The 11,957-nt window shown below is 38.1% G+C and overlaps 1 protein-coding gene across 1 annotated transcript in view; it reads right to left on the bottom strand.

Annotated features, from left to right (window-relative positions):
• Nucleotides 1–5,920: 5,920 nt before the first annotated feature.
• SCFD1 (sec1 family domain containing 1) overlaps nt 5,921–11,957 on the bottom strand; it is a 134,081-nt gene continuing 128,044 nt past the window's right edge. The window contains exons 24-25 of the mRNA XM_074955793.1: nt 8,222–8,290; nt 5,921–6,933 (exon numbers count right to left, since the gene is read on the bottom strand). Of these exons, the coding sequence (XP_074811894.1) occupies nt 6,910–6,933; nt 8,222–8,290 (93 nt within the window). The 3' untranslated portion in view covers nt 5,921–6,909. The remainder of the gene's footprint in view (nt 6,934–8,221; nt 8,291–11,957) is intronic.

Below are 11,957 nucleotides of genomic sequence, written 5' to 3'. Positions count from 1 at the left end.
AACAAACTACTAAAAAAATATAAAGGGAAAGTTTAAAAAAAGATTTTACAAGGTAAGGAAACTGTTTCTGTGCTTGTTTCATTTAAGTTAAAATGGTTAAAAGCTGCATTTTTCTTCTGCATAGTAAAGATTGAAAGCTGTATTAAGTCAATGTTCAGTTGTAAACTTTTGGAAGAACCATAACGTTTTGTTCAGTCATGAACATTTCAGAGTTATGAACGACCTCCATTCCTGACGTGTTTGTAATTCTGAGACTCTATTTGATGCTGACACAAAATATGAGGTATGGAATGTATCAAACATGAAAATCAAACTGTGTGTGTTGTGCGGGAACTATACATTTATTTAGAAATATATTAAAGCTTTATTTAATAATAAAATATATGCACTGCTCAAGTAGCAAATGACGAAGTACATACAGCAAAGCTTTAAGGCGCCTCTAGATGCTTGGAAGATAGCAAATGAATTTTACTGAGTATTTGACAATGTGTCCCATGTCTAAAGATTTAAACATTCTCCTTTTTTTGAAACGTTTATTATTATTATTTTTTTTTTTACAAGCGAGAGAAACAAGTTAAGGAGAGAACAAATGACACAATAAGATATCCCATATGGTTGATTTCTATTAATCCCAGTGAGCAACCAAAGAGAAATCAGAATTTATAAGGTTGCATTGAGATAAAAAGGTATGAGAGCAGTGGATGTAACAAGTGGAAGCACAACTATAATGCTTTATACAGTACTAGTCAGTGTACTGTGGAAAGGACTTTGCAAAAATTGAAGAGGTGTAGCAGAGGGTAACCAGACTCAATTTGGCCTGCAAAAAGGGGTGGTAATTATAAGGAATGGTAAATTTGTTTGTGAAAGCTTGGTTAACTTGGTTAATCCAAGTTAACCAGAAAAAAATGACAAATGTGAATCACACATGGAGCAATACATAACTCCAGAACATGTGAAATGGAACTAAATCTGCCTAAACTGTGCTTTAAATATTGAACAAACTTTGAAATCAGTAAGAAAAGCCACCTGGCACATATTAAAATTGAAAACAGTCCTAACCAGATTCAAGCCCATACATTTGACACTGAACCCAAGCAAACAGCAGAGTTTGTGCTGCTTGACAATGGAAGGTATTTTGCAGTCACAGTGCAGTGTCCTCTGAAGATACACACCCACAATTGGTCAGTTCAGTCCACAGTTTAGGAGTACTCCTGGATTCCTTGCTGATGCTAAGTGCTCACATAACAGCATTCATGGATAATGCTCTTTGTCAGCCACATCACCCAGGCTCCATTATACACGTCCTGGCTTGAACACAACCACATCTACTTCTGCATGAAGCCCTCAGCTATCAGGACACTCCAATTACTGTTGGATGCAGAAGCACATAGCCTCAGCAATCTGGGCTACAGTGAGCCTGAGTTATCCTCTGCTCATTACACTGTCTTCCTATAGAATAGTGTGTCAATTCAAGATGTTGGTCCTTTTTTCCCCAAAAGTGCTCAATGACTTGGGCCCAGGATATCTAAGAAATTGCCAAAAGAGCTGGGATGAAATATGTGGTCAACAACATTGCTTCTCAAGCACTCAAGTATTCCACCAGAAGGGCGAAGCTCACCTGTGCAGGAAATGGAGCTTTCTTAAAGGCTGGCCCAAGATTTTGGAACAAACTCCCACAGGAATTAAGAACTACCTCAGAACTCACTCCCTTCCATTCCAAGTGCCAGATGTACTACTATGACCTCGTTTTCACTAATCTTCACTAGTATAAACACATAGCACAGCATAGATATAATTTATTAAAAACAGACGAACAAACAAAACCTGCACGTGCAATTTCCCCCCTGGATAGAGAATGAGAGCAAGGATGAGATACACATAACAGATGTTCCAGAGTAGCAGCCGTGTTAGTCTGTATTCGCAAAAAGAAAAGGAGTACTTGTGGCAGGACCAATCCCCAATTTTTGCCCCAGATCCCTAAGTCGTCCCCTCAAGGATTGAACTCACAACCCTGGGTTTAGCAGGCCAATGCTCAAACCACTGAGCTATCCCTCACTAGGGATGAGGTTAGTATAAGAATTGGAATGAAACAGAGGGTTTTTTTTAAGATGGGGAGTGCCAGTAGTTACCGGTACTAGACCAGAGGTGGGCAAACTACTGCTCGCGGGCCACATCCGGCCCGTGGGACCCTCCTGCCTGGCCCCTGAGCTCCTGGCCCAGGAGGCTAGCCCCTGGTCCCTCCCCCACTGTTCCTCCTCCCCGCAGCCTCAGTGTGCCATGCTGCCAGTGTAGTGTACTAAACTGCTCCGCGTAGGAATGTGCTATGGGGGGGGTTGGATGGGGAAGTGGGCGGCAGTCAGGCGCAGGGGTTCCGGGGGCGGTCAGAGGACAGGGTGTGTGTGGATGGGGCAGGAGTCCTGGGGGGGGCCTGTCAGGGGGGGCAGATAGGGGGTGGGGGCACAGCATCCCCTAACCGGCCCTCCATACAATTTCCAAAACCCGATGTGCCCTCAGGCCAAAAAGTTTGCCTGCCCCTGTACTAGACAGACTGCTGAGTTGAGAAAATGAAAGAGTGCATATGTTGATTTTTATTTCCTATGGATAAAATGGCACTAAATGATGCATTTGTTTTCTTGTATTACTCATGTTTTAAGGAAGAGATGAAATGCATTACTCGTGTGGGGATTTCTAAGAATTCACTGGTATCAGAAAAGGATTTCCCTTTGAACAAAATTAATGTTACAAAAGAAGGTAGTTGAAAAATTCAAAGGTTGTGGGAAGAAGCACCCTGAAATATTGCAATCGTTTAAGCAACTAATCACAGAATCTCACAGTTCTTAAATAAAAATATTAAAATATGTGTGCACACACAACACACACGTGAGATAGTTGCTTCCTTTCCCCCAAAGAATTTCACTTTTTCAGGAAGTTAGAACCTCCCTTTTGGTATGTTGTGTAATTATTTCATTTGAAGAAATTTCCTTCTCTCAAACTGTACTGATTTGGTCAGAGAGCATTCATTTCTCTAAACAGGGCAGGCTGAGACTCACCTCCTGTAGAGGTATACTATTTTGGGGAAGTGGCAATATTAATCCAGCCATTACAAGGCTGCTCTAATTAAGAAACTCCCCTGTGTACTCTATGGCTAAGTCCACCTGAGAAATTTGCATTAAAAAAAAAATCCCCTGAACCAGCATCCATCATAAAGTGCTATAATTATAATGTATTTCAATTTTAGACTTACAAAGCAGTAAGAGCTGTACTGTGATTTTGTTTTAGTGTTCATGAAGAAGTTACATTTGAAACAGTTTCTGCTACAATACCCAATAAAAACAGGTTTCAGAGTAACAGCCGTGTTAGTCTGTATTCGCAAAAAGAAAATGAGTACTTGTGGCACCTCAGAGACTAACCAATTTATTTGAGCATAAGCTTTCGTGAGCTACAGCTCACTTCATCGGATGCAAGTGAGCTGTAGCTCACGAAAGCTTATGCTCAAATAAATTGGTTAGTCTCTAAGGTGCCACAAGTACTCCTTTTCTTTTTGCCAATAAAAACAGTTACACATTTAATGATCATGCAAAAAAGATAAATTGAGTTAAGAGGACCATGGATGCTGCCAGTTTCATGCTGAAATTTTGACTGGGCAGGCAGATGAATGGGCAGGTTAACAGCTGTAAAAATTTTCAGAATCTTAAACAGCCAAATGAACTGCAATGAAGGCTTCTGAAAAACTGATTAGCGAAGACCGTGCACAGACACAAAGAGACTTGTGGCTGGGGCTACTTACAAACAAGGAAATACAGGACTACCTGGCAAAGCAAAAGATGGAACAAAGGCACACTATAAACCTTGATGATATTTGTGGGAAAAATGAAATAAGCTTCTGCCTATAATTAAGGCTTCTGTAGATGGCAGATGGGAAGTAAGTAGGCACCCAAGAGGTCATGAATCTTATAAGAATGATTAGAAGCATGGGAAAGCTTGGGAAAGCATATGACAAGAGACTGAAAAGAGTGGGACTGCTTACCTTCCAGAAGGGACATCCTAAAATTATACAAAACAATGAATGGCCTAGAGACAGTAAATTGATATTTTCCATTCATCCTCTCTCATAACACACGAAAAAGCGGACATTCAGTGAAACTGAAGGGTGTCGTTAAAAAATGATAAAATGAAACATTTTTACTAGGGTTGTCAAGCGATTAAAAAATTAATCTCGATTAATCACACGATTAAAAATTAATCTTGATTAATCACACTGTTAAACAATAACAGAATACCATTTATTTAAATATTTTTGGATGTTTTCTACATTTTCAAATACTTTGATTTCAATTACAGCAGAATACAAAGTATACAGTACTCATTTTATATTACAAATATTTGCTTTGTAAAACACAAATGAAATAGTATTTTTCAATTCACTTATACAAGTACAGTAGTGCAATCTTTATCATGAAAGTTGAATTTAAAATGTACAAAATTATGTACAAAATGTAATTATGTACAAAAAATAACTGCGTTCAAAAATAAAATGATGGAAAACTTTAGAGCCTACAAGTCCACTCAGTCCTACTTCTTGTTCAGCCAATCGCTCAAACAAGTTTGTTTACATTTACAGGAGATAATGCTGTTCGCTTCTTGTTTACAATGTCACCTGAAAGTGAGAACAGGCATTCACTTGGGACTGTTGTAGAGGTGTCAGAAGATATTTACGTGCCAGATGTGCTAAAGATTCATATGTCCCTTCATGCTTCAACCACTATTCCAGAGTACATGTGTCCATGCTGATGATGGGTTTTGCTCAATAACAATCCAAAGCAGTGCGGACCAATGCATGTTTATTTTCATCATCTTAATCAGATGCCACCAGCAGAAGGTCCATTTTCATTTTTGGTGGTTCAGGTTCTGTAGTTTCCACATTGGAGTGTTCGTCCTTCAAGATTTCTGAAAGCATGCTCCACACCTCATCCTTCTCAGATTTTGGAAGGCACTTCAGATTCTTAAATCTTGGGTCGAGTGCTGTAGCTATCTTTAGAAATCTCACATTGGTACCTTCTTTGCATTTTGTCAAATCTGCAGTGAAAGTGTTCTTAAAATGAACAACATATGCTGGGTCATCATCCGAGACTGTTATAACACGCAATAAACAGCAGACTGTGGGTAAAACAGAGCCAGAGACATACAATTCTCCCCCAAGGAGTGCAGCCACAAATTTAAATAACACATTTTCTTTTAATGAGCGTCATCAGCATGGAAGCATGTCCTCTGGAATGGTGGCCGAACTATGAGGGAAATATGAATGTTTAGCACATCTGGCAGGTAAATACCTTGCAAGTCTGGCTACAAAACTGCCACGCGAATGCCTGTTTTCATTTTCAGGTGACTTTGTAAATTTGAAGCGGGCAGCATTATCTCCTGTAAATCTAAACAAACTTGTTTGTCTTAGCGATTGGCTGAATAAGAAGTAGGACTGAGTGGACTTGTAGGTTCTAAAGTTTTACATTGTTTTGTTTCGGAGTGCAGTTACGTAACAAAAAAAAATTTATATTTGTAAATTGCACCTTCACAAAAGAGAGATTGCACTATAGTACTTGTATGAGGTGAATTGAAAAATACTGTTATAATTTTTACAGTGCAAATATTTGTAAGCAAATATAATAATATAAAATGAGCACTGTACACTTTGTATTCTGTGTTGTAATTGAAATCAATATATTTGAAAATGTAGAAAATTTTCCACAAATATTTAATAAATTTCAATTGGTACTCTATTGTTTAACAGTGCAACTAAAACTGATAAATCATGATTAATTTTTTTAACTGCCATTAATTTTTTTGAGTTAATCACATGAGTCAACTGCAATTATTCAACAGCCCTATTTTTTATACAAGGCACAATTAACCAGCAGAACCCTTTGGTACAAAATATTGAGTCTAAAATGAAAAAAAAGAACTGGGTATTTATATGGATGACAAGAATATCTGAAGTTATAAGAAGAAATATTACAGTTTTATAAATTCACATATTTCAGGGCACAAGCTGATCTCTATCACAGGTTAGGAACACAAACTTTGTGTAGGGTAGATTTATGCCATAACCATTTTCTGCAGAGTTTGTTGCACCTTCTTCTGAAATATCTGGTTCAGGCCACTGTAGGAGAGGGGACGGTAGTCCAGATGGACCACTGATCTGATTCACTATGGCAATTCTTATGTTCTTATGAAATGCTTAAAAACATTTAAAACAATTATCATTTATAACTGGTTCTGAAAAATTAATTTGGGTTCTACAAAACATATCCATGAGGTTCTTATGATTTTTGCTATTTCCCAGTCTTGTGGCATTGTTACTGGAATTTTCTGCTGATAAGCATACAGGCCTAAAAATGCAGTTTTGTCTTCTTCCATTTTCTAACAAAGATAGTCTGGCTTTCAAGAGGAGAACATATTTCTATAAGTTAAGCAATTTTCTCTTAATTTTTGAATTTTTGTTTAAAATGTTGTGTCAATTACTGTAACAAGAACTAAGGGATACATATGGTACCTAATAAATACTATTATCTGCATGTAGGCCTTGCATATACTACACTTTCTACTGCACTGAAGTCCCAGACATATCACAATTACACACATTTGCAATCTAAAAATGTAAAATGTACCAAGCACAGAAATGTAGCAGCAGACAGAATATAGATTAAGTTTTATTTTCTGAAATGTAATTTTGTTATTCATATACACTATGTTAAGTACAGTCCTTCCTTCAAAATTATCAGATTAATGGAACGGTTTAAGTTTTAATGTTATAACAAGGTTATAGATATGAAGGTGTTAGCTGATTGTTGTCATGATCTTTTTCTTCACACTTCCAAATTGCCAGGTAGTTTCAAATAATGGTGTTTTTCAGTCCTATTTCTGCCCAAGTTGGGACAGCTAAATACAAAGAGAGACAAAAGAAAAAAAAATCACATTGCCAGTATTATTTTTTAGCCCAATAATTCAGTTTAAAGAGCAAATTTTTGGTTTTGTCACAATATTTGGTTGCTGTTTACAAAGAAAAGCATGCTAGTTAAGAGAAAAATGTAAGGTATAAAAAGCATTGGTTTATTTTGTCCTGAAAGTACAATAAAAATGAACAGCTCTGGAATGTCTACTAAAAAAACCAATCTTTCATAAAAAGAAAAATCTATAGTCATACAATTGAGTACAGAGCTGTCGGCTTAATAGTGTACACTAAGTACTCTCATCCCTATGCGGTAAGAATGTGCTTAGTTGTGCCAGATGTATTTAAATACCAATTGATTTGCTTTAACTACCATGAAATGACTAACAAAGGAAGAAATATAGGTGATGGGAGGCACTGCAGTGCTAAGAAATGCTCAACAAAGTCAACTAGGCTGAGCAGTTGTACATCGTTGGAAAGGAGTGTGGAGAAATTGATATTAAGTCTCACTGTCATTTAAGGGCTTATTCCAAAAGGTATGGAGGACCTGCAACTCCCACTGCAGTTCATGGGAGTAGCACTCTCAAGGTCAGGCACGCTGCTGGGAACGATGCAGCGGGAGTCAATTTAACAGGTCTAGTAAAGACCTGCTAAATTGACCGCAGAGCGCTCTCTGGTCAACTCTGGTATTCCACCGGAATGAGAAGAGTAAAGTAAGTTGATGGGAGAGCATCTCCTGTCGACACAGCAAGGTATATACACCGCGGTAAATCGAACTAAGCTATGTTGACTCCAGTTACGTTATTCACGTAGCTGGAGTAGTGTAACTTAGGTCGACTTACCCTGGTAGTATAGACAAGACCTAAATGTGCAAAGCTTAAGTCAAAGCTTTCAAAACAGTGTCAGATGAGGTGTTTACCCTCTTGGGGTATTTCAACAGATAATATGGATTGACATGCGAATTTAGAAGAGTTCTGTGAAATCAATCCCTCTTCTCCATAACAGTTTATGTTACTCAGAGACATTTAATTAAAGCATACTTAATTACAAACCTATTAATCTGTTATATGTGTACTTGCTAAATACGCATTTACAACTCAGGCTTCTTAAATTTTATTAGAAGTTTTTTTTACTTTTACCAGTTGATCTATATTTCAATTTGCGTTTAAGTGTTTAAAATAGTTCACTTTCTACAACTGAATCCAACAAAATCAGCAATGGGATATTAAGGCAATTAACTCAAAATACTGAAAATTTAAAATATTAGTGGTAACTTACCTGTTTTATAAACTGTGCAGCATTAAAAAGTTCACTGCAGCCATATAAGACATGTTTGCCTTGTTTGCCCTGTGCAAAGAAAAGATAAGGAGAGATCAGTTTTAATAAAACAACGTGGGTGATTAACTAGTTGTGTACAAAACAACAACTTTAGCAGTCGAAATCATTTGAGGAACTTGTTCTTCTAGTATAAAACATATGTTGCTGATCAAGGTAGGAAAAGTAAATGCCTCACAAGAAAATAAACAATGCTGATTAAGTGGAAGAAATGGGGAAATGATGGGACAAAGTCAGAAAGCAGTGAAAAATGAGGCATTCTTCACACGTAAATCAACAGAGGGGCTGTCTACACTGGGAAATTAATTTGGGTTAAGGTAGGGTGTGAATTTAAAGCAGAAGAGATATTTTGGAATAACTTCCTGTCTAGATGATCTTACATTGGAATAAGAGGGCCTTATTTTGAATTAGGTTTTATCTACATAGGGACTAAAAGGTGTACATTTTAGAATTAAAGTTCTCCAAATTAAGGCCATTTTAATTCTGAATAAGAGCATAATCATGGGGGTTAATGCAGAGTAACTTTAAAGGTTAATTTTATTAATTTTCCTTAATGTTCCCATGTAGACAAGCCCTAAAATGAATCTAGTTCCAAAATGGACTAAGCAAAATTTCATAAAGCCTTCTTATTCTGGAATAAGAACATCCACACAGGGAATTAATCAGGACCAATTAATCAGGACCAGCCTCCCATACAGACGAGCTCAGAATCTAATTGCCACTCCTTTGTTACAACTTTTAAAAGGATATAAAATCTCCATCCGAAGGGCTTCCTCCCAAGCTCCCACAGAAAAAACATACATCCTTGTTTTATAATATTATAGGAATGGTAGCAATGCATTATTATTTGTATTACAGTACAGCCTAAAACCCCCAATCTACAGCCCATTGCATGACAGGGAAAAGTCTAATATCATAGTACATTGACGATAAAATCCTTTACCCAAAACCAGAGGTACCACACTTATGGCAATCTACTACACGAGTCTTGCTCATTTAAATACAGTAACTTTGGATAAAAAATTTTCAGATTGCAGTGACTATAAATTGTTTTTGTTCCAGCAATATTTTCCTCATAGTTTCTAAGTCTGAAAAATCATCCTGATTTTTTCACCTCCAAAATGCTAATATAAAATATACACGAAATATAGAAAGAATGAGAAAATATTTCCAGTATTAAACTGTTAACCAAATCCCTTCAGGAAGTAGACCCACAAGTGCAGATTTGAGATCCTCCGGTATTTTCAAATAACTGTGTTGATGTTATTTTGCTTTTTCTCACTTTATATCCTATTTACAGTGACGAGGAGGAGGGGTTCACCTCATAATGTTGCTTGCCACCTACGAAAACATGTAGGTCTACACTGGCTGTCTGAAGAAAGAGTGGCGTGCCAAACCTTAGGGAGGAGGCAGCCTGGCACCTTGCTAAAACATTTTATGTTTTTTTTAAAGACAGGGAGATAACAAAATATGTCTTCCAGAGAGAGTTAACTAGTTAAAGACACTGGGCATTCAATGTGTATTTGCATGTCTCTTCCTTTGGGGGTACTGCAAGTCTTATAGTAACGAATATAATGGAATGAAGAACCTTTTAAACTATGTCATTAGCTGAAATATAGCTCACTAGTCTGATCACTGACATTGTCATCAAATTTATTGCTATTTGAAGGCAGTTTGGTGGCTTTTTTGAGATGAGTTTGGGTCTCAACCCAGTTCCTTATAGACATATGCCCACATCATAAACATTTCCAAAAAGGGCATTCTTACCAGAGAATAAAAGATTAATAGCTCTGGAGAACTGATTACTCCAGATATAGTCTCTAAGAAGGAAGAGTTGTGGATCATTGGTGAAGCACTGCAAGGAAATTTGCACGGCTTCTACCCTATGTTGTTTCCGTTCCATAGAGAACTACAAAACCTGTGAGTTTAGTGCTTTTGATCTAGCTTTCAAATAAAACGGCTACTTGTTGTAACCGCGGTTCTTTGAGATGTGATGTAGACGTGTATTCCAAGTAGGAGTGTGCGTGCGCCAGAGTCTTTTGCCTAGCAGTACCCGTAGAAGGGTGGCACTCATGCCCATAGCCCCTCCCTTGGCTATATGAGGCAGTGCCACGCTGACCCCCCCCTCAGTTCCTTTGCACTGAATGTCCAGAGTCTACCTAAGCAAGGATCATAGGACTGCTCTTCTGATATTAGCGTCTGTTCTGGAAGAAGCAGTGATTGCATAATGGTCCATAAATGTGTGTACAGACCACCACGTGGCCACACTACAAATGTCCAATATGGAAATGCCATTAAAGGAATGCCACTGATGTTGCTTGTGGTCTCGTCAAATGCATCCGTATCTGCTGAAGAGGCATAGCCAATGCCATCTCATATGTACACTTGATGCAAAACGTTGTCCATCTAGCGACGTTCTGCGCAGAGACCGCTTGTCCCTTTGTGCGGTCCGAATATGATATGAACAGATGAGGCATTAGGGGGAGATGGTTGGGAGATGTCCAGGTAATCTCCCCGCCAGAATTTAGCATTGAGAGGAAAGAAAATGAAGTAAGAGTAGATACAGCCATGGATAGGAGGAAGGGCAGTGTAGATACAAGTCTAATAGGTTATTCTGGTAGTAAAATGACCGTGCCTAATAGGGTACAGAATGTGACTGAGGCCAAACAGCAAAAATTAAGATGTTTGTACACTAATGCGAGGAGCCTAGGTAACAAAATGGAGGAACTAGAGCTACTGGTGCAGGAAGTGAAACCAGATATTATAGGGATAACAGAAACATGGTGGAATAGTAGTCATGACTGGACTACAGGCATGGAAGGGTATGTGTTGTTTAGGAAAGACCGAAATAAAGGTAAAGGTGGTGGAGTAGCACTGTATATCAATGATGAGATAGAATGTAAAGAAATAAGAAGCGATGAAATGGATATGACTGAGTCCGTCTGGGCAAAAATTAAATTGGGGAAGAAAACTATTAGAGCCTCCCTTGGGATAGTGCTTGGGGTGTGCTATAGACCGCTGGGATCTAATTTGGATATGGATAGAGCCCTTTTTAATGTTTTTAATAAAGTAAATACTAATGGAAACTGTGTGATCATGGGAGACTTTAACTTCCCAGATATAGACTGGAGGACGAGTGCTAGTAATAATAATAGGGCTCAGATTTTCCTAGATGCGATAGCTGATGGATTCCTTCAGCAAGTAGTTGCTGAACCGACTACAGGGGATGCCATTTTAGATTTGGTTTTGGTGAGTAGTGAGGACCTCATAGAAGAAATGGTTGTAGGGGACAATCTTGGCTCAAGTGATCATGAGCTAATTCAGTTCAAACTGAATGGAAGGATTAATAAAAATAAATCTGCAGCTAGGGTTTTTGATTTCAAAAGGGCTGACTTTCAAAAATTAAGGAAATTAGTTAGGGAAGTGGATTGGACTGAAGAATTTATGGATCTAAAGGTAGAGGAGGCCTGGGATTATTTTAAATCAAAGCTGCAGAAGATATCGGAAGCCTGCATCCCAAGTAAGGGGAAAAAATTCATAGGCAGGAGTTGTAGATCAAGCTGGATGAGCAAGCATCTCAGAGAGGTGATTAAGAAAAAGCAGAAAGCATATAGGGAGTGGAAGATGGGAGGGATCAGCAAGGAAAGTTACCTTATTGAGGTCAGAACATGTAGGGATA

The sequence above is a fragment of the Natator depressus genome, chromosome 6 (assembly GCF_965152275.1).
Source record: "Natator depressus isolate rNatDep1 chromosome 6, rNatDep2.hap1, whole genome shotgun sequence".
Taxonomy (NCBI): domain Eukaryota; kingdom Metazoa; phylum Chordata; order Testudines; family Cheloniidae; genus Natator; species Natator depressus.
Note: the sequence above shows the minus strand (reverse complement) of the source record. Positions and strands in the feature narration are given on the sequence as shown.